Source organism: Trachurus japonicus, chromosome 20 (genome assembly GCF_045865225.1).
Source record: "Trachurus japonicus isolate A0001 chromosome 20, Traja_1.0".
NCBI lineage: Eukaryota > Metazoa > Chordata > Actinopteri > Carangiformes > Carangidae > Trachurus > Trachurus japonicus.
The window spans coordinates 4664984-4689230 of record NC_140926.1 but is presented as its reverse complement, the minus strand read 5'-3'; the positions used below and the strand labels follow the sequence as shown (position 1 = coordinate 4689230).

The window sequence follows — 24247 nt, the reverse complement described above, 5'->3', positions numbered from 1 at the left end:
AAAGTTCCATCTTTGGACAATTTGAAACATCAGTTTTGTGAAAATCTGTTTCATAACCAACCAAATCGGTTATTAAAACTGAAATATCTCCAAATGAATCAATATCTAATCGATTTGGGACATTGAGAATCAATTCAGTAAATCAGTAGCGATACCCAGCCTTAATGTCGTGACAAAATTGAATCCAACCTTTATTCCCACACTGTACAGCCCATACCCATACTGTACATTTAGTGATGGGGCCATTCAATAATATTATATTCTTCTATGTTAAATATATCATGAAATTATACCGACGGAAATTTGCTATAGGACACAATTTATATTATTTTATTTTTATGCTCATATAAAAACATAAACAATGCTAGCTATTGATGAGCAGCAGCGTCAGCTTCAGCTGTAATCTGAGCTCATGTGAGACAGACAAAGATGTGAAGATGTGCTATACAGACAATGGCTGACCAGGCTTTTCCCCCCGCAGCCTCCTACTGTGCTGTCTGTCTACCTTTGTCTTGGCTGCCCATTAATCTGTCCGTCTAAAAGCATGTGAAGTGGGCACTAATCACTTAACCAGATTAGGCTAATCCTGAACTTTTTATAAAACACAGGGGCCACGTCCAGGCTCCAGGGTGGAGGGGAAGATATACGACTTTTAAGCCACAGACAAATTGCAGCTTACGCTCTGCTGCAGTCTTCTGCCTATCAGTCAGGTGAGTGACCTTCAACAGGCAGAAGCCGAGTTGTGTGTGTGTGTGTGCGTTGGTGATTCAGGCACACAGGCGCAGGCTCACAGCTCTGACTGTGAAAGATGTGAAGACAAAACTGAACATTCGCTACGAGCGTCATTACACTGACAGATGTGTCAAGGCAGAGCTTAAAGAGGAGCGATCAAATCACACAGTAGGAAGGATTTAGTAGTATCAAGCTTCACTTGGTTTGATGTCAGATGGCTGCTGTTAGTAGTCATTATGTGTGTCTTTGAATGTGTATGTGTGTGTAGCGCACGCGCAAGTGTCTGTGTGTTGCACTTAATGATGTCCTAAGCCTTTAAACCCTTCAGGTAAACAACTGTTGCTGTTATGCAACACGCAGCATGGGAGGGAGGGAAAGGACAGAGAGACAACTGTTACTAAGAGTGTGGACTGATGTCTATATGAGGCTTTAGGATTTATTGGATGGATTAAATCATCCATACGATGATGATGATGTGGAGAGTTGCAGTTACACAATTGATCTGGGCTGACATAGCGAGTCAAATGGCTTCTGAGTGAAGAAACCTATCACAAAACAATATGTGAATAATTATGTACCAGCTGGCTTTGGAAACAGCTGGAGGGAAAGATATTGATCTTAATAATGTGGTGCGTATAAAAGTAGTCACAGAAACTGGGGCGGAAATTCCCTTAAATTCAAAAAGCATCTGGAGCTAACACATATTAATTATAAATTATAAAGCACTGGGAAACATTCTTCTTCTTTCACATTGTCCTTCCCTTTTGTTTTGACCCAAAGTGCAAATGAATCACAGTCATGTGAGAGTGAATGACACCAGGAAACCATTTGATTTCTTCTTCGCAGGCAAAAACCTTCCCACAGATTCAAAGTGAACTCCACTTAAAACCAGAGAGAGAGAGAGAGAGAGAGAGAGAGCCAACAGCTTACCCAGCTACTCCCACCCTTCTCCAGATGGTGTCACTATCTCACCAATTAGAAGGAAAGTGCACATTCAAACGGACTTCTCTCCTTCTACTATTCATTTTGACAGTAGTTGGCAAGTTTACTGTTGGATTGGAAGCTAAATCAGACCAAACCCATCTCTAACCCTTCTCTAATAACTCCCAGTGTGTACAACCAAGGCAATCTAGAGGGATATGATGGACTACACAGGAACCAGATGTTGGTTGCACTACCTCCATCTGCTTCCTAGAGTATGGGTATGTTTGATAAAAGGACAGTGGAGAAATGTCCTGCTGACTGAATTCATATGCAAACCCAACTGTGCAGCCATCACTGCCAACACTCAGCTGGAGTGTGACAGATTATTAAAGGTCAGCGAAGTAAAACAACCTCCACGTTGGCAACGATTACACGTCAAACACACTCCTCTGCAGAAATAATAAGGTTTACGTCTAATTCATAGATGAGTCATGGCATCATGTGTTGAACTACTCTGACTGACCTTCCAGTGTATTTTCCTGGCTTCTAAAAAACAAATGATGCAGCTGGTAAACAATTAGTAAAGAAGCAAACATTTCCTGGGAAATCAATGAGTGTCTTCCTCAGTGGTTTCTCCAAAGATGACTTACATTTGATAATGGAAACGTAATGTCAACACATCAATAGCATTGACCCAATAATACTTAGCTGTGGAGAGTGAAACTGCTGTTCATATGTATCGTTGCCGACCACATCCCGTAGCAAAAACATTAATGGTTGTGAAATAAAGTTTGGTTTTGACCACAGTTTTACCAAAGAGCTACATGTTTATTGTTTAATCTTTACGACTGGAGCAGCAAAGTCACTTCACGTCTGCTGATGTTCATCCGTACTGTACTAAAAAGGGTTGAGCAGTTAATAATAATAACAACAAGTTCAAAGCTCAATAATGTGGACCACATGACAAACAAACTCTTGGACACAACAAGGCTACACACTAGTGAATATTTGGACATTATGTAACAATGACAAAGTACAGTTTATTTTTGCAGGACCTCCCTATTAGTGACATCTGAATAATTTCTTTTGCAAACGTATTCAAAAGAAAAGAAACTGTGAACTTTTTGTTAATGAAAGTCAATGGGAAACCCCCCTGACCCGCCGAGGGCCTCACTTCAAGCTGACGGCAAAAGAATACGATAGAAAGAGCGCAGAATAAGCCACAGAAACGTCAGTGCGTATTGGTGCAGAGGCTTATCAGAGACAACATATTGAGAGGAGAGAAGCGGTGGGGAGGAGATCCCTGAACAGGAAATAGCACGCAGCAGCACTCCAGGATGAAAACACAGACATCTGCTGCACATCTCAATTGATAATATGATGTGTGTTCATTCATTCATTATGTATGGATGGAAATATTCTACTTCAGGTACAAATCTTAAGTGCAGTTTTGTGCACTTGCATTGTCTCTGTTATTCTGTTTTCTCAAAACTTGGAACAGTATCAGGTGCCAGTATCAAGTTTTTTTCAAAGCTGGTGCTGACGAACCAAATATTCAAAGGGATTTATAAATCATATTATGTCATGTCCCATTACCTCACTCACTCCCTGCATTCCTAATGTTGTATCACTCCCTTCTTCTTTCTCTTTTTCTTTTCTCTGTCCTTACTGACAACACCCACCCATCAGTATAACAGCATACAATCCACTTGCTGTTTCCATGTCTATGTACAGAATGTGGATACTCAATGAGAATTTTCTGCCTACAGTACAACAATTTATTAATCTACGGTAATTCAGCAGCAATACCTCAAACTCACAAAGCATTATCCAACCTTGAGCATATCGAGAATGTACGATGCCATTTCCAGGAATTATGTGGAGGACAGGGCGCATCTTAATGTTTCCATGACCCACACACAGGGTGCAAATACAAACGTTGAATAACAGTATCTGTCTGTCTGTCTTGCTGTGTTGTGTTGCAGATGGAACAAGCAGAACCAAGTGATGTGGCCAATGCAAACACACACAGAGAGGGTTGAGTAACTTCTGCTGGGTCAGGCTGGACACATGCTGTAGTATAAATAAACTAAAAAACACAAAAAAGAGTTTGCAAACTGCTCCTACAGGAAACTGAGACCAGAACCAGGTCTGTACGTGTACCTCTGTGGGTCTTCAAGACCTGTGCACACTGAGCGTGAAGCCTGAATAGAGATAGATAGATAGATAGATAGATAGATAGATAGATAGATAGATAGATAGATAGATAGATAGATAGATAGATAGATAGATAGATAGATAGATAGATAGATAGATAGATAGATAGATAGATAGATAGATAGATAGATAGATAGATAGATAGATAGATAGATAGATAGATAGATAGATAGATATATGCACAAAGAGAAGAAACAAAAACACAGCAGTGTGAGGTGATGTAATGGGATGTAATGGGATGGGGTCTGGCAGTAGGCTTAACTCCCCTCTATCCTAGATTTGTTCAAAGAGAAAAATACAATCTGGGAAAAACGGTGAAGACGGAGCTTCTTTTCCTTTTGTAACGTTACATTTCAAACATTCATAACCCAGAACAGAATTATGTGGAGCTGCAATCACAGGTCGTTATGTTCCCACAGTGAAGAGGCCCTCCCTAAATCAGTGGGGATTTTGTAAAGCTCCCCCTTTTGTAATGTTTTTGATTTATCAACCACTAACAGCAGCTTGGTAAGCAGTGCATGACAACAGTACGGGCAAAAAAACAGACAGAAAAAGACAAAACTATGTACTAAAACATCAGCATTAAGTGTAACTAGGTTTAGATCTTCAACAGTTGATCAACAAACAATCAATCTGCAACTATTTTAATCAAATATTGCTTAAATGTGAGGAGGATGCTGCCAATGTTATAGTAAATGAAAATACTTGCACTGAGTTGGCCAAACAAGATATTTTATGACGTTGCCTTGGGCCCTGGAAAAAGGTGGTTATTCATGGTTTTATGGGCCAAACAATTAATTGATTAACTGGGAGTAGAACTGGGAGAGTCATTGTTTTTTTAAGTGATCTTTAGTTTCAGCTTTAATGACAGTAGAGATGAAAAGATTAGTTGATTAACTCGTCAGTCAACAGAGGAAAATAATGGTTTTGTGGTCTCTGTATGTATGGTCACAGCTGAGCATGTTGAAACTGAGAAACTAGTTCAAAACCAGTTATGTCTGCTGCTGCTGCTTTTACAATGCATAAGCATGAGAGGTTACAGAGTTAACTACATAATGGCGGGAGAAGGAGAAACAGAAAATACAGATGGCCACATACACAAAACAGCTTTTAACCAGAACCAGACCTGCCCGGGAAATAAACAGGAAACACATGTCTAGGGCAGATGGGCACACAGACAGACCAACGGACAGAGGCAGCAGCAGCAGCTTCACAGGCATTTGGTCAGATCACCTGCTTAGTTTCTGCTCAAAAAACACCGTCTGAAACACGGTTGTATTTCACTACAGAGGTTTTCCATTCAGTTTTGTAAACAAGTGGTCTATAAGTGGGTCAGAACCAACCACTACCAATGCTCATACTGTGCTACCTACCTACCACCACTGAAGTCATATGTTCCACATCATAACATCTCTGTAATTTATTGACAAGGCGTGGCTTAAGTGTAGGGGGATCCGATTTGTGGACAAAGTGGAGGCTCATAGTTCACTCAGTCACCCTCGGGGATTCATAATAGCAGTGTGCACAACGCATCTGTTCAATCACCTATCTACCACTACAGAGATTCTGATCACTCCATCCATCCACTCATTATGATCTCAACCCCTCATCCAGGAAATGAGGCATATAATCCCAGGTGGATTTTAGCAACCATAACAGAAAAATAAAATGAAGATAAGCCTTTAAGAAAAACAAAAAGAAGCAGCCAAAACAATTCCAGAGACATAAACATCATACTCCCGTCACAGTCACAGATCATCACAACGTTGGTATTTGCATAAACCAACAAAGATTTGTTAGTTAAATAGAGACCTTTGATCCAGCACTGACACTCACAGCTAAGGGTTAACAGGTCAAATACACAATTATACTGACATCAAAGTGGCAAAAGACAGAGCATAATAGGTTTTAATGTGTTCTGATTTAAAAGCACATGAGGAGGAAACAAATACCACTAAATGATCACAGCGGCTCTTTACAGTCTTGTTTCTTTCCCCACACACCATTTTAATTTCTTCCTCAATTGACTTTCTGCCAACAGAAAACAATAGAAGAGAGTCTGGACACACTTTTAATGAATGTCATCACCCAGGGTTGGGATGGTCTTTCTAAAGATCAATGGACTTGTCTTTTTAAATTGTGTACAGAAAAGGGAAGTGTTGCTGATAATCAGCCAATGATGCAGGACTAAGAGGCATAAGCTTGTGACATTTGGTTAGATTTGCATTTGTGTGGCCGACTAGGGAGGAAGGGAGCGTTTAGTGTACTTATTCTGATGCCTGATAACAAACTGTGGCCACAAACTGATAGAAATATTGACTGTCTATGATACACCCAAAAGCGTTAGCAGGAAATAAGAAGTGGAAAATTTAAAGAACAAGAAAAGCATGAGGAGGACAAAGAGGGAATTCAGTGTGAATGAGGAGAACTGGAGTCCATTACATTACAGCATGAGGGAGGAGTCTCACCTCCCCCCACTCAGCCAACGGGAAGCAGGCCAGCAGGATAATCAATAACAGTGACTGCTATTTGACTCAGTCTCACACAACACACACCCGTGAGCCAACAACGTTTAAGCCATCGATGGACCCTCCCAAAACTGACATCCAGTTTGTCTGTATGATTTCACCACATCACACAAATCAGACTGGAGAGAGAGAGAGAGATAACCTTGAATCCATTTCACATTACCTGTGGATTTGTGTTGCCTCCCTTTAAACAAGTCAGTGCAAACTAGATATAAAGTGTGTGGTCCTGGTGCTTCCAAGAGCCAAGTCACAGCACATAATTTTGTGGCTTTAGATCCAGTTCATGGCCTCTTGTGATATGTCATCCCCCTCTTTGCTCTCCCACCATTGTTGTTACTACAGGCTTTTTGTCAGAGAAAAAAAATGGTTGCATGAGCTCAAACATGCGCTGGGGGAAACCAAAGCACGCCACAGTATGATATCTTGCATAACCATCAAAATAAAATGTCATTCTCTCTCCCACACAGTCTGTAAAATCTCATCCAGCATGCAGCCGTAATTGCAGCTCCACAGCAGGAATTAAATACTGGGAACCGATTCTCTCAGCGCCATATGAAGTGCTGTAAAAGCACCAACTTAACTAACAGCACAGCAGTCTGGCAAAACATGGACTATTGGAGAGAGGAGTTTGTTAAATATGCACCCCATGACCTCTCCTTGCTATTTCTACTGGAGAAAAACAGAGGTTTTAAAATGTTGCCCTGGCTGTGTGCCTTCAAACAGGTTGATACCAGGTTGGCAGAGGCCAGAGGGAGCCCATGTTGTTCTGATGCCAAATCTTGGTTATATTCATTTAAACGTGCAAGATGGAAAGTTCGCTCAAACTATCTCAAAGCACATTTTTCCTGAGTTTTACATATAAGACACCTCAGGGTCATGTGCGTATTTTGCCTGTAATCATCAGGTTTCACATAGGAATACAGTATGTGTCATATCTGAGTCAAGTCATTGTGGAAAAGTTCAGTTATCTTGTTGTTTGTTGCACACTAAAGTTCACTGCTCAGTGTCCAGAGGTTGAGCCATGTTGGAGGTTTGCATGTCAATGATAATCAACGTGGGAGAGAGGGGGCCACTGCTGTGACTGTCCCAATTAGACCTTATGTGTTTGTCCTGTTGTTAGGACAACACAAGGAAATGTTTCAAAGTAATAGACAGAACAGAGCTAAGTAGAATAAAAGTGGCTTTGTTGAGGAAAACTAAACAGAAAACAAAAATAGAAAAAGTAGAAACAGAGATCTGGAGGGGGACAATGGGGCTTAGGAGACTGAAGCCAAAGGGGAAACACTGGCATGGAACAAAAATTCATGTCATAATCCCGAGAGCGGCTGTGGCGTGCGAGGGGGAACCCTCATCTCACGCAGCTGCTGGAAAACGAAGAAGCCTTCCCTAAAATTCACCGTCCTCCCTAAACATTATCCACCCACACACAGACCATAAACTGTTTTTTTTTTCTTCCTGAAAACTAAACCGGTGCAAATTATCAGCTTAGACTGCACACACTGTAAGCAAAAGGCTGAAACTTTCAAGAAAACACCTCTCTGCCTCTAAGACCGGTTCCACGTTGTGTCCCGGCTGCTTTTCAGGACAGAAATCTGTGTTGTTGTTTATCACAAAAACGTGTGTTGTTAATTAGCGTTCTGTAGATCTTATCTGTGTTAATCGCTGAGCTGATGGAGCCAAATAAATAAATAAATCATCTGCTCTCACCTGTGGCGTCCTCCTCTTCCTCCTTCAACACATTGTTGTCATCCACATCATCTTCCTCAGTCTCTTTCTTTGCCTTGGTGCCGTCCTTCACCGGGACCACAGTGAAGTTGGTGGGCATTTTTACACCATGTGCTTCCTCTCAGTGTCTGCTGTTTGTCACACTCTTATCGCTCTCTTCTCTCCTCCCTCTCTGGTCGGCTGCCCCCCCTCCACCCTCCTCTCTCTCTCTCTCTCTTCCTCTGTCCAATAGCTGTCACTCTTCTCTTCTTTCTTCCTCTTGTTCTCAGCTGTTTGCTTCTCTTCTTCTCCTTCTTCTTCTGACTTTCTGTCTCTGATGCACAAACCCCCCCTGGACAGACGTCAGGTTTTTACCTCTGAGTTTGTGTTTCTATCGCTACGACTCTACTGTAAACCCATGTGACCCTCCACCACCACCCCCCCTTGCAATGACTATCCAAATAAGGAAGAGCGCCACTGCCCCGCCCAACTGGGGCAGCAACACACTAACACACACTAGCATGAAAACATGACATGCATTTGTGCTCATGAGCGTGTGTGTGTGTGTGTGAGCACATATACATACTTTTGTGTGCTGCCTGAGGCCAGATCCTCTTCCCAGGAATGTCGCTCTGTCTCGCACACAAAACAAAAGCCGGCAGTGTCAGCTTTTGTTCAAAGAGAGGAGGAAACCCAGAGCTGCTCCACTGAGGAAAGTTTTCACACACAAATACTCACACATACATCTGCTCACTTCCTGAGCGCCTGTTATTTGACCCAGTGTGCACAGTCTGCAGTGGGCAGGGCCGATTTAAAGACGTACACTGGTCCTCCGAAAACCACACACCCCTATGGCGGGCTAAAGCTCACGTGTACACGCATGCAAACACACACAGTCTGCTCCTGCATTACATGTACAGCTTGTTATTAATGTCCTTTATGGTCCAGTGAAAACACACTTAGAGAGAGAGAGAGGGAGGGGGGGATGGGAAACTAACTGAGTGAGGAAAAGTGAGCGGAGGCAACTGAATCAATACGTGTCTACATTATGCTCTTATCTCTTCAGAGCAACCTCGGAAATATGAGCTGCAGTGTTGACAGAGACAAACGCTCTGTTGCACCTCGTAATGACGGGAAAGTTGTTAGATACAAAGTCTGAGAAAATACGTGTGATCATTTGTTCCAATACCAAAACTAATGACTAAAACAAGGCCACCACCATCAGAGTATTAAATCTAATTTGGTAGCACTATCTTCCATCAAGCCGTCCGTCACCATTATCCAACTGCAGCAGCAGTGTGTTGCTGCTTTTTATTCAAATGCATCAGCTGACCTTATCTCTTCACCCGAAAAAAGTGTGAGTCATTTCCTGACAGGGACTGATCCGAGGTTTCAGGTCTCACACCAAGTAACTGAAACCCCGGGCTGTGATGGGAAACGTTACAAGAGACACATGTTAGGGCCAGATGTCCAGTTGTTTCTTAAGGCTGCAGCCCTGAGGCCTCATATGGATGGATGCTAAATATCTGGAGTCCCACGCCCAGAAATAAAAAAAATTCAGCCTCTCTCTCTCTCTCTTCCTTCTTTAGTTCCCAAATGTGACGGCATACAAGATCGATACAGGCAACGGAAGGGTGGAAGCTGCAGCAGGAAAGAGTACGAATCAGAGACGGAGAGTCATCAACTTACAGGAAAATATCTCCAACTTAAACAAGAGTTCATGAGAAAAACTTATTTCACTTGGCTACAACTGAGGCGAAGTGAAAGTGAAAACATCTAGATACTGGGTTTAGTCTCTGTAATGACTGGATTGGGCACATGATTTAATAAAGATTACAGTAACTGTCTGCAACTTAGTGTTTCTTTAACCAAATCTATCATGAGACAACATACTGTATAGACAACCACATGTTTTTCAGTAGTTTAATCTTGCTTTCATTAAAAGAAGGATATTAAAACTTATGTCACTGTTGTGCTATCAATTTTCCAATTCATAATGATCTTCATTTGAAAGATCTGATATCCATTCATAAAATCCTTAGATCGATATGATGTACACCATTGCACTGTTGCACTGTTTACTTCTGGAGTGGGTCATGTTGAATGAATGTGCATTAATATAACTGCTTTTCAGTCAATTTAATGTAAACATGAGTACTTTTTAATAATACACCAGGTTAGAGAGTTTCATCTTTTGCAACATCAGTTTTGTGAGAATCTCTTTCATAACCAAGCAAATATCTCTAAATGAATCAATATCGAATCGAATTGGGAGCTTGTGAATAAAATCAATTCAGTAGATCAGTAGTGATACCCAGCCCCTGGTTGTGCTGCCAGTTTCTTGCGCTTGTGGTTTCCCTATGATGTTAGTACTGTATGTAAAACATTCGTCAACCAGTTCGTCAAGCATTTCTACAATTCCCAACGAGACTTAATAGTTTCAGTCTGTGTGGTCACAAATATGGTTCAGACAACAACAAGTCAAAGAAAAGTTTAGTGAATGAACACCGATGCTCTCACTCTCGTCTGTGGCAGCGAACTGTTTCTAAAAAATCCCAGTGTTTCTGTGCAATTACAGCAATAATCAATACAGCGACCTGTCAAAGGAATATTCACTCAGCTGTTGTGGTTTTGCAAAGGTAACAAAGAGAGCACTTATCTGCTCCACGCTCAGTGAATAAGCAGTGATGTAACTGGCATCCGCTGATTAAGAGGCCAGACAGTCTGACTGCTTCTCAGGGACAGACGGGCCATCCAGGCCAGAGGGACAATGTCTCTTTTATGAGAGTGTTCGTTCACAACAATTCACATACGACACTGAAAACTAGACCTGGTGCTTCTGTTTGTTTTTTACTGCGTCATTTCACAAGTTACCAAGACATGGATGCAACTAGCATTTACTCACGTCACAAGCAAAACGCAAAAATACAGGAGCTCAAGAGTGTGTATTACATAACTTGACCCAGCTGTTGCTCCATAACATATTTCCCTCCACCAGGGAAAATATACACCACTAAATGATATAATAAACAATAAACATAATTCACATGCACTTTTGTGTAAGAGTGAGAGACTTGGGTTTAAAAAACAAATTGTTGCTCACTTGTTTTGATTGTCCAAGATTATGCTTAACTTCAGGGATGGTTAACAATATTACGTCATCCCTGCAGCCCTCTATTTAATGTTCAAAATGTTCTGTTACAGTAAATGTCAAGTCCTTGCTATAATTAGTCAGAACATTTATTAATTAGACAGAAACCCTGGTAGTTTAGTGGTTATTATCACACAGTTTTCCCAGAATTTACTTGGCTGGCTCTCACACTCACTGGCATTATATAATAATCTCTGACTCACTGAGAACTCATTCTTCATTATAAATGAAATGGTACGTATAGTGGCTGCAGTGAGTATTCAGAGTGACCCCTTCGCCATTCATGTGGTAATGAAAAGAGAGGAAAATGGACAATTTTATCAATTAAAACTAAGAGCTATAACACAACAAAGTACTGAATACTTTCTGGAGCGACTGTAATTCATCGACCAACAACAACTGTTCAGCTAAAGTGAACTTTTTCTCCGCAGGGTCAGATTTCTACTCCCGAAATAGGTGTATTGATTGACTCTACAAGGGAAGATGGGAGGAGACTAGATATGCAACAGATACACCAAGTACAGCTCAAGGACACAAGTCTCAGTGTGTGAAGGGAGCAATGATCTGTTTTCTAGGGGCGTAGAAGCGAGAGGAATAATACAATGTGTGAATCTGCAATATCATGGCTGAAAACAGACTGAAAAATACGATTAGGTAAATAAATATTGATTGAAATACATAAATACTGTGAGAGTGTTTAGAGTCGTACAGGAGTGGGACAGAGCAAATGTTAAATCTGACCAATTAGGCAGCTAAGTTAGAAAACAACAGTACATCAGTAATGTTTCTTGCTAAAAGGCCCTGCTGTAGTAATAGATTACCTGGTGAGTGATAGCGCCCTCTGGAGGAGAGAGGGAGAAGGACAACTTCCCTGTTAGAATCAATACAAAATGCAATCAAAATCACATAAATCTAAGAAGGAGAGCATGGTGAACATCAGGGTAGAGTTAAGTACACTGTAAGAAAAAGCTGTGAATTTACAGCAGAATTCCAACAGTATTAACCTGTTATTTTTAAATACGTCATTCTACTGTTAAAATAAACAAAAACTGTTAAATTTAGGTAATTTACTGTTCTTTTAACGGAACTATACTGTTTTCCTAATATACAGCACTTAACCGCTAATCTTTCATCTAAACCATCTAAGTCACGGTATCATGTTGTATTTTTTGCATTGTGGGAAATTTAACCGAAACTACACATGTGAAGCCGGATCTGTTCCTCTCTTTGTCGACCCTTCATCCACCCCCATCTAGCAAATTATTTGGTGAGTAGCAGTTTTATTTCATTTGTAAATTGGTACAAAGTAAATTGGCAGTGTTTTCAGTTTGTTTTCATCAGCCTATTGCAAATGTGCATGTCATGACAGAATGATTCGGTAGCTAGCTAAATTTTCACAGATGATAGATAAAGTGAATTCATGAAGCATTCATATAATGCCTTAATGGTGTAACACACCACAACATAAGAGGTCTGTTCATTCTGAGGTATTCCAGATTTTAAATTTTAGCTCAGAAATTTAGTGCTTTAGTACTTTTTCTAGTCAGTATAAGACCACTGTTGTTGCTGTTGTTGTTACCATGTTTGCCATTAATTAATGAATCTATGGGGGCTCATGATCCATAAGATGTTTGCTGAGTTCTTTGAGCGTCATTTACGGTACAGTTTTTGACATATTTCTTTGACATTACACATAGGCCTACTGAAGACTATTTGCTGCTGCGCTACTGATCACAGTAAGTATTTGTGAGTTGTTGTTCATATTGCACGGTGCTTCCTGTTTGTTGAATCATGGTCAAGTTTGCAATAATCTTTTCTTTGTCAGGTATATGCACCTCAGTTGCCTATGTGGGGTACATGAAAAGTCACAGCAATATTAGACCTGTAGTGTTGTCTGCCTGATTGCAAATTGCAAAAATGTGCAGGTGAAAGCAGTGAGCACATCTTAATTTCAGGGCAATTCTTGGTCAAGTTTCAGGTAAACAACAGGAAACTTCAGCGCTGGATGGTCAGCATCGAGGGCCATGTCGTATGTGAAGGAATCCAACCCACCTTATTTTCCACCTTCTATCTTCAACCAGGAAGATGCCTCCTGTGCCCTTGAATTCACCCAAACGTCAGGTATTTTCACTATAACATGTGTTTTTTTCATCTTTTCAATAGCATGCTATTCTAAATTAACATTTGCTGCTTTTTATTGTGTTGTTAATGAATATGTGCAATGATTTTCCCACTGTCTGATGAGACACTATTAATTGCAGGTGCTTCATAAACCCTGAGAGGCACCAAAGGCTGGATGGGGCACCAGCACCACAAGCAAAAGGATGACAGCAGTCAAACCACATGTACTGTATCCACATGCTGAAAGACTCATGGAATTTCAGCAGGACTTCATTTAGGTGAGATTATTCAATCCCATAACACACACAGACCATCTTGTCTCATTGCTTTAATTCTTTCTCCCTCTCAATCTCACCCTCTTTCTCTCTCCTTTACAGAGTTGAAAGTCCCTTGCTGTTATTCTTGCCAAGTTATTTGTGTCTTCTGAACATACAACTGTTTGAATGTTTCATTCTGGCATATTTTTGACTGTCTGAGGTCAGGACTTTGGATATTTTTTTCTGGACTTGTGGCTTTTCTTTGATTTTTATGTTCATAGACCACATTACAATAGCAGATTACAAGAGGATACAAAGGGCAGACACATCTGAGAGCTTTGTAAATTTATGACTTATCTATTGCTCAATTGTCTGTAACGTCTTTTTTTAAAGAAGGTGTCTGAATGTGGTCTGAAAGTGGAGATTCTAAATTCATGTTGAAATAAAAGTCAAAGTGTATTAAGAAGCTGTGCTTTTTTCATATTGCAATTACATGCTGCTCTGTTTCTATTTTGTTGTAGTTTGTAGATTTTGTGAAGACTGATAATGTATTTTTAAACAAATCAGTTAACTGTAAAGTATTGTTAAAGTAATCTTAAAAAACAGTACACAGTGTAATTTTCAAATACAGTACAAAACTGTAGTTTTTAGTAACAGTAACAAATATGTAATTTTACAGTAGCATAATGGTAACCCAGCTGCCAGTTGTTTACTGTTTTTATAATAAAAAAACAGTCCCATACTGTTTTCTTCATTAACAGTAAAAAGCTGTAAATTTCCATGACAGTAAAAAACTGTAAATTTTACAGTATCATAATGGTAACCCAGCTGCCAGTTCTTTACTGTTATTTTACAGGAAAATTCTTAACAGTGTACAGTATCTGTATCCTGTCATGTGAGCTGGGTCATAGTCTTTGTCACATGACATCTTTCCTTCTCTCTATTACTTCCCCCCTGCTCTTAAAACTGCATTGCATGTTTTTTTTGTGTTTACTAACCTCTCTTAGTCAAAAGGCCGGAGGCGAGACAGAAGAAAACACATGATGTTTTATATTGTACCACTCTGTGAGCTCTTACAGTCCAATTGAGAGCATGAAATTAACAATTCATACATGAGATGCAGGGATGGAGCCGCGTAATTGGAATAAATGTTCCTCTTAATTGTTGCTGGATCAACTTTCAGCAGCATCTCAGCTCCTTCTGGTTTCTGCTGCTCTGCTTTTGAATCAGTCAGGTCTCCCTCTCATCCTGCAGGAGAGAGCTGAGGAATGAAAATGGCACTCTGTTGCCCCCATTTGTTCCAAACTGGAAATACAACAGTTACACGACCATTATGGCAAAATATGGGGGGAAAAAAACTATTTGTGCTCTGTTTTGTACCAACAGGTCGACAAAAACACAGTGTCCCAGGGCTCCAGACTAACTACTTTTTTACTAGTAGCACAGTGGCACCTAACTTCAAATTGTAGGACCGCAAGCAGAAAACTTAGGGATGTAAATCGACTTGCAAATATTCACATTTCCTTTTCATTCATGATCCTCAGTCACACTACACATTGGCCTGACACATGCAATGACAGATTACAGGTTCTTTGAGTCGCCACTTCCACATTTCACCAGAGTAAAAAGAAAAGAAGAAATTACTGATTGCACATGCGTAAGTAGATGAAAAGTTTACTTGCATTGTCTCAAAATTTGGGGCCAAAATGACCTCATTTACATGCAGTATGGAGCCCTGGTGTCCCTCTGCTAATATCAGCAAAATCATAATATTTTGTGCCATTAAGAATTCAGGGTTGATGGATTTAACAACTGATTGATCCTACTTCAATCTGGTATTGATCAAACCTCAAACCAGCTCCTCCAGTAGCTGCTGATCAAACCTTCACAACATTCAGTAGAAGTTTTGAGAGCAATAAAATTACTTGCGTGTCATTAGCTACAACAAATTTGTTCATAATTGTGATCTGATCATATTTAGGAGAGATTTATACATAAATTGAGGTAATTCCAAAAGGTTCGCTTGCATTTACAAGTGTTACCTTTCTTTCTCTTTTCTCTTTTTTCTTTTCTTTTACAAGTGCTGGCTCAAGCGAAACTAAAAGGAACCAACGGCAGTGATCATATTCAGTCAGACTTTCCAAATGTCTGGCTGTAAGACGGCAAAATAACCTTTATGTTTCCTTTCTGAAGTTCCTTCCATGACATTTATTTACTGGTGTTTACTGGCGGAGGAGACCTCAGCCAGGTGTTAAAGGGGGAACTCAGACCTGCGCAAAACATGACTTTTAAAAAATCTATATAAAGAATATTCCATGAGTCAGGATCAGCAGCTACAAAGTCGAGGGAAAACCTGCGTATATATCGGCTGAATGCATGATAGAGGCAACATGAAGTCTGTAATGACTTCACCGCACACATGGACAGCGACACCTCAGATATCTCAGGTAACAGCAGCACACTTGTCTGCCAGTCATGCATTTAACACTGTAGTATATGACACTACAGGCTCCAATGACACTTTCCTCTTGGAGGTGTTTTGTCATCATTTTGTGTCTTTTTATCCTTTTTTTTCTCTTATGTAAGTCATGCGTCCTTTGTAATCAGGGCTAAGAAACTTCCACGTTTACATTTTAATTATCTATTGGCTAATGAGTAAAAAATACTCAGGCAGCTCAACACAGGGAAGCATCTAGTCCAGGGGGCTCAAACTCATTTTAGTTCAGGGGTCACAAACAGCGCAATTTGATCTCAAGTGCGCCGGACCAGTAAAAGAAAAGCATGATAACCTATAAATATAGTTTTAGTGCATTATTAAGATGTTTACGGTTAATGAACTATCCTTTTACAAAACATATTATAAACAACGTGGAAATTCGTGATAGAAAATATGTGTAATTCCAACAATATTATGCCTCTTCTGTCTTCTATGTAATTTTCACACTTGGCAAATTCATCCTGAAGGCCGGTTAGTCAATAATTTAGACGGATGTGTTGCCCAAAACTTGTTAGTTATTGACAGGAATCAAGTAAGACTTTCTGATGTAAGATTTACACTGTGGTGATGTTTATCTATCTGGGCGGGGCACCCATATATGTATGTATAAGACACGTTGTCAGCAAAAAAACAGAAGTTGACAAGTGTTTTGAAAGCTCAGTTCCTTTTTGTGGCAAACTAGGCTCCAAGTATAAATGAAGTGCAAGACGCTGGAAATGACTGAAGTCTGTTTAACTGTATCGGTTTCATCTTCAGCGTTTTGACTGTGCTGCAGTCATTTAGGCTGCTCGAGGCGGAGGGAGGGGTGGGGTGGGGGGGTTACGAGGGTTATCCTTAGGCTCCTCGTTCAGAGACAAGCAGAACATGATACCCACACAATGCTTCTCTCTACACATTTCTGACATCCGATACCCACCGACGCCACTGTGCCAAGGAGCTCCTACTATACCTAGATGTCTTTTCTGCTTGTTTATACCTGGGTCTGCCTGCCATGCAGAAATTAAACACAGAATGAATGCTGTATTTGTGCAGAAAGGTGCTGACTTTTCAGTTGTATGTTATTGACTTTTGACAAAAACCTTCTCATCATCTGTTCATGTTTATGTGCCCACACCCTGTATGTAGCTACTTGTTGGTTTGAGACTAAACAACAACAACACTTTGCCAAGTCCTGATGTCACGGACCTCATTTGGCTTTATTTTGTTTCTACAATAGCATTTATTTGGTGTATTTATTGCAATGGCAAAGGCAATAAGGCCGAATGACTCACAGTAAATGCCTTATTTAGCCTTTCATATACTGCTGACCAAGAGCTGAGCTGGAAAACCCCATGACTACCCACGCCAAATGTAGAGAGCCTCCTGGGGAAAAACAGGTTATGTAGTTTTTCCCACGTCTGTTCACTGTCTGTTCAGGACAAATGACTTTCAGCTGCTGCTGTTATTGATCTCGACCACATGCATTGCTCCTGAAATAAACGCTTGAACATGTACAAAGCATTTGAAGAGATAAGCATAGGAATTACATAACTGTTGTTTTAATATTCGCATATAAGATAGGCTATACTATTACTCCATCATATTTTCTTGGCACAATGCAAAAATCGGTGGAAACCTTTTGGATAAATAATTAAAATATTTTTTACATTTTAATGTGGAAAACCTACATATTATAGCTTTATTTCCACTGAAATTTTAGTCTGATAGTTAATGTGCTCTAAAATCGGCTGACTGAGCTCTGCCAAAAATTGAAAAGTTAAAAGACACACCACTCTACGAACTGTTTTTATATTTCAACTAGAGTGGAGACTCCATGATCAGCTGATTGCACCAACGCTTAAACGTTTTATGCATAACAAATCAATATTTTACGCTCATTAGCCTAATGATCTTATTTGGATCAAGTAGTTGGGGGGGAAAATATCAGGTATGAAAGTGAATATGCAACCCAACGATTAATCGAACAACTTAATCTTTAAGTTTTACTGAGTTCAAACTTTCACAAAATGCAAATGATGAATGCTAAATTGAACGCTAGAAGAGTTTTATTTTGGCCTGTTATCATGTTACTGATGAAATCAACATTATTCTCATATGCCGTCACCAGATTGTATATTTTCTGAACCTCTCAGAAACTAATGAATGCTATCAAATCATTTTCCGCAGTGGCACCACTTGACCACAAACTGCAGGCTGCCAAACAGGACAGTAATGCTGTGACATTAGCAGCCTGTGGAGGACTCGTCATAGAGATTACACATCATTAAAACATGCCACAGTAGGTATCCCTAAGCCTGGGGATGCCTCTGTTATTATATCATCATTACCATCATCATCATCATATAACATCCTGTGAATATTTCTGTTCACATAGATACAACTAACACTGCAAAGAGGATCAAATATCCAAAGTTTCAACAGTGCATGTGTTCAAGTGTTTATAGAAAGCTACATCAGACACATGCTATAGTCCAGTGTCAGTGAACAAGTTACACTTTAGCACAGCAGCTTTGAAACTGGGCTGCACTTCAAGCTTGCCGCTCACCGTTAACACGACATAAAACATTCGGGACGCACACACGTAAAACCGGACCCTGTTGACAGCTGCAGCATTGTGTCAAAACCCTAAAAGGTCAATTATTTCTTTCAGGATTGGGAGGGGGAGGGGTAAAAGAAAGGGAGGCGCAACAACACTACAGCTGGAAAACAGAATCAACGCTCGCCTGGATCTCAGATGATGAGATATATACGTACATGCATGCATTGTGTTGCGTGTCACGAGTCCACGCGGATAAGACAGGGTTATTTTTAACGGTACTGATAGATGGCTACAGAAAACAGTCTCTGACATGTCAAGACAGGAGTTGGCCTTACATGTAGATACTAGTAATGTTCTCTATTAATTCATTATTCTGTAATTTATGTAGAAATTAAATGCAACATGACAAATGTTTTATGACCTGCAGTGCAGACTGAAAAGGATGATCAAATTTCCATTTGACTGACCCTGACAGTCTGCATCATGAGTGCATTGACAAAATATGCGCAACTGAAAAATGAAATAATCCTATTGCTCATAAATAAATAGACTATAAAGTAAAGTGGATTGCCCTTGGACCATCAGTGTTGACCTTTGAGAACAGACGACCCCATTCAAACTGAATTACTTGATAATAAAAAAGCCCATTTCGAGGATTGAGCTAAAACTGAGCCCGAGTGTGTTTCCGAAAAAAAGGAGGAGGAAAGTTTCTCTATAAAGCCTTCTGTCTGTCCGAACCAGAGAGGGAGGGACACGCCGGTACACACCCCTCCTCTTGAGTGTTGCGTGTAAATAACGAGCAACTGGAACAAACATCCCACGCAGCAGCAGCACACAGGCCACACAGGAGCAGCAGGAGCAGATATAGTGGCCCAGTTGGTGTCCATGTGCTGACTGCTGAGCTCCAAATAAAGCAGAGGGCAGCACATGATACCCAAGGTGCATGCCTTCTTCTTAAACATGAATGCACATAATGAGTGCAAACATAATGCTTGTGTGTGCGCGCGTAGCGACACACACTCGTTCTGTGTCCATAACTAATTTGACGGCATCCAAAAATACGTCAAACACACGTTAACTTTGTCTGATGAAGAGAGGGGAAATAAACACATTACACAAGCAATTAGAAAAGAAAAGAAGCTTCTGAGAGTGAGTCTATAAGGAGAACATTTAACTATAACGTTGCATAAGTTTCTCAGCTGCAACAGGTGGTAAAGTGAGCATGAAAATCTACTACAGCAGTGTCTGCCTATCTCTATCCCTGTTAAGTGTGTGAAGTGTCAGAGATGAGAGATTGACAGCCTCAGTCTGTTGTTAACTGTGGCATCAAGTTTAAATCTGACACCTTCTGGAGACCCTTATCCTCGCAGAACCTCATTTATCTTCCTCTGTCTGCTTAATCTCCAATAAATCCAAATGTAATCTTAGTCATCCTCAGCATCTGGGTGCTATGAAACCCCTTCAGGCGATTTCATTAGCTATTGATATATTCATTACGTCTCTTGTTAGGACATTTGTGGGTTTTTAAAGCATATACTTGAACAATGTCATACAAATAGATACTAAATAATTCACACGGCGACATCGTACGACATTTATCTTGATATATTTATTCACTTTGCTTGACTTTGCTCACAGCTTGGCCTTTGCCTCACTCAGTCTGAACAAGGAACAAGCAAACGGCACATTTAAAGATCATCTGAAGCCAGGGCTTTCAGAAGTGGGCAAGCCGGCGAAACAAAACCACCAGTATCATTCAGACAACACTATCCTTTTGTCTGGGACTTCTACTTCTTCACAACTATACTGCTGCTTCCTTCTCACTCGATATTCACCCTAACATCTGCAACCTTTGATTACACTGATTTAACGATGAATGAATGAGATCATCTATGGAAAATAAGTATGTGTATATTTCAATTCGTATGGTAACTGGGAGTCTGCGAGCTTATAGGTGTTTTGTATTTTTAGACAACTTACTTGACCACTAAGTAAAAAAGAAGAAAGAAAGAAAGAAATATTCTTGCTGGTGTTGCTCTGTGTTGCTGAAAATAGTAAACGCCGGTGCGTCATTCATGCAGTGGAAAATGCCAGACCAACCGTTATCTAAACATTATCTAAAGTCATTACTTGCTACGCTTGTCAACTTTATCATGGACGTAATTTAATTTAGCAGCATCAGCCAGAAGCCCATTAGAAAAAATATATATCACAACAAAGGGGAGTGAGTGCATATCACTGCCATCAGTCATGTGCTGGTGGTGGAGGAGGAGGTAATGGAGGGAAACTGAAATCCAGAGCACGAAATAAAAAGTCGCTGTTTAATATTAAAATATTTGACAGAAACAGATGCATGACTCATGGTGCCCTGAGTTTGTCATACCATACACTTGTTTCCATTATATCAAGAATGGTTGAACACCCGAGTGTCACATCCACTGTCCACCTGCCAAAATTAGTCGGCACTTTAAAGTACAGTGGAGTTAAAAAAAAGAAGCAAGAATAGCACGTTCCCAGCCACAGGGATTAAATTAACGGTGTGCAAACAGAAATGGTTAAAAAACATAATCATACTGTACCTCAAAGCCATGTTCCGTCAGTGAACCATGGCTGAGGTGTGTATGTGTCCACAGAGGGTACACAATCTTCTTGGGAGTCATGTAACAAATACTCAGGAGATTAAAATGTTTGCTGATGAAAGCTCACACACAACCACACACACAATATTGTCTAGCAGTCTTGTCTTTTAAATGTGCGACAAAGGACAAACATAAATACACCACCACTAAACAGTGTGCACGACTACTAACCCTCTACTTTTTTAACTTAATCTGATTTTAGAAAAGAAATTCAATCTAAGCATTCAAACTGAATAGGCACAGGTTTCAACCTGTCCTTGTGTCATAGAGGAGGAAATCATGTGGAAGACATTTCCATGGCTTTTGCAGCAGCTCAGACTGGACCAAGCTTCCAGTCAAACACACCCTTTATCCCATCCAAAATACAAGGTTACTTATATAAAACAATACTTCTCCAGGCACCTATCTTACACTGTACGCCAAAGTAAACAGAAGCATTTAAATTATGATCTTTACAGTATCTAACAGTTTCAAATCTACACAAACTAATACATGTTCATATTTTGTCAAACCTCCATCAGCAGATTTTTGCAGGACCAGAGGCAGACTTGTTATGCACCAACCCAGTATCTTGTATTGACCCTGAGCCAGTGGGAAATTTTTCGTTTGGACCTAACACAACAGACTGTCACTACTATGTCAATAGCAACACTCTGCTCTGTCACCACGATTAATCACAAGCACGACAATAAAGGCCAATGTGATCTTTTATCCTTTTTATCCGTTTTTTTCACGAGGGCTCGGGGTCTCTTTTTTTTATTTTACAGTAAAAGCAAGCGGAAAGCAAAAGCAGCATCTGATTAACTTTCTATGCAAGAGCCAGGTCCATGAAAAACACACTATATTCAGGCATGAGACACCACCATTTTTGCAGCTCAACACTGTTTTGAGAAAACAGCTTGTGCTCTTAACGATTACCAATCAATACACAGCACACAGTGCAAGCAATCAGCAGCAGCAGCAGCACACAGTAATTTTTGCAGGGCTTGTTTGGCCAGTGTGCCAAGCAATTATCCCAGCGCCTTTCTAGCCTTCAACCTGTTGCTATAGAAGCACCTTGTTTGTGAGCAACTGGGCTGAGCAACAGGCTTGAGAATAAAGACTGCAGCAGCCAAATTATTATGGCTCAGAGCAACAGACATAGGCAGTATGATACAGTACAGGGTGATGCCATGGAAGAAGCCTATCATTAATGTAAAGTTGTCTTTTGTTCCCACTAATTGTCTCTAAGTAGTATTTAAATTAGCAAACACTAGCTACATCTACTATTCTAGTCCTAATATAAAACAGACAAGGGACTACCTATTAGATGAGGGTGAATGTACAGTACAGGGAGTTGTTTTTGTATTTTTTCAGGTTCAATCAATGCAAATATTTGCATTTGCATATAATTTCTGTAGATCCATACATTTTTCCTGTAGCATAAGCTACTCAAAAGATTATAAATAAACTTAAAATAGCAGGTAACACAACTTTACATTGATTACATAGGCTACATAAGACACACTCTACCAGAGTGACATCCATATTATCCCAGGTTCAGTACAGTAAGTTTAACACAGCCTGTCTGTTTAATATTTACGTGCTAATCATTTTCAGTTATAAAATTTCTAATTTCAAATTTATAACGTCGACGCTAATTTGAATTTTGAATTTTAACGAATATAAGCTAGCAGAGAGCGAGCGTTTTCAGTTGACAACTGCAGACAAACGGCAGTTACTTTTCATTTTACTCAAATTTAAGCAAAAAAGCAAATGTTTTTCAACTTTTTTTCGACATATATTATATTATGAAGCGTCGGTCGGTGTTTTATTATTACATAATTGCAGCAGCAGTAGGAGCAGCACACAGCAGAGCAGCTGAAGTAAAAATGCGACGGTTATAATCCTCCTCGGCTGGATTGATGAGCTAAGAAGTGGGACACGGAGTTTGTTTCTAACTAACGGGGCTTGGCAGGCAGCTGTCTTACCGTACTTGTTGGGCTCCCGGTTGTACTCCAGGATAGGCACCACATCGTTGGGGTCCTGGTCCTGTTGCTGCTGCTGCTGCTGCTGCTCAAACACAGAGTCCTCCCCGGGCTCCTGCTCCTGTTCCTCCGCTGTGCCGCCGCTGCTGCTGCCGCTGCCGGTGCCGCTGCCGGTGGTGGTGCTGTCCGGCGCCGGGTCAGCGACCACCGCGACCGTGTGCTCCCTCTCCCCGCCGCCGCTGACACCCCCTCCTCCTCCTCCGTCTACCGGCACCACCACAAATCTTTCCCCCATGTCCTTCCCTCCTTTCTTCCTTCCTCCCTTCCTTCTTTCCTTCCTCTTGAGTGGAGTGCAGAGGAGAGAAAGAGAAGACACACCGACCGGCTTTACCCTACTACTCTGTGGAGAGAGCACACACACATAATACACACACACATACACAGACACAGGCTCACGCGGTTATCAGAGGATTGATTACAGTACAGATGTGCCCGCCCCCTCGCCCTCCCCTCATTGGTCGAGGGGGGCCACGGAGCGCTGTCAATCACCCCCAGGTAGCCAATCAGAGTGGTTGAATTTTGTTAATTGTAGAATGAGGGAGTTCTGAAATTTAGACCCTGGGCTCGGATGCTCCTTCAATTTGTAGGCTACCACATCACATCCATGACCCCTGGACAAAATTTAGATATCAGTTACTCCCAAATTATTTGTGATACATATTGGGCTAAACATGAAAATCACTTTTGACATGGGTTTCAAAATTTTTAACCCCTTCCTGGCCAGTTGTTTTTGCTGCAAAAACACAACATTTCTATGGGGCTCTATGGGTTTATGGCTGGTGGTGACAGTAAAAAGAGATATCCAAAATCCCCTCAGTGAAAACCTCTGACTATAATATGACAACAAAATAAAACAAGAATTTTGAAAGGGGCTTTATCCATTGTTCAGATTTCTGTTCTGGAAATTAGCA

The 24247-nt window shown here is 40.6% G+C and overlaps 1 protein-coding gene across 12 annotated transcripts in view; it reads right to left on the bottom strand.

Moving 5' to 3' along the window:
• Positions 1–23714, bottom strand: part of slc12a7b (solute carrier family 12 member 7b) — a 57970-nt gene extending 34256 nt beyond the window's left edge. For 6 of the 12 annotated variants that reach the window (XR_015034530.1, XR_015034531.1, XM_085763669.1 and 3 more), the window contains exon 1: positions 23280–23714. Coding sequence is in view for 8 of the 12 variants with exons in the window: in XM_085763669.1 (XP_085619795.1) it covers positions 23280–23571 (292 nt within the window). In the remaining 4 variants the exon portion in view is untranslated. Of the gene's footprint in view, positions 1–8108; positions 8850–23279 lie in introns of those variants that run through there. The other 6 variants (XM_085763673.1, XM_085763674.1, XM_085763677.1 and 3 more) reach the window with 4 other exon arrangements.
• Between the last annotated feature and the right edge of the window lie 533 nt (positions 23715–24247).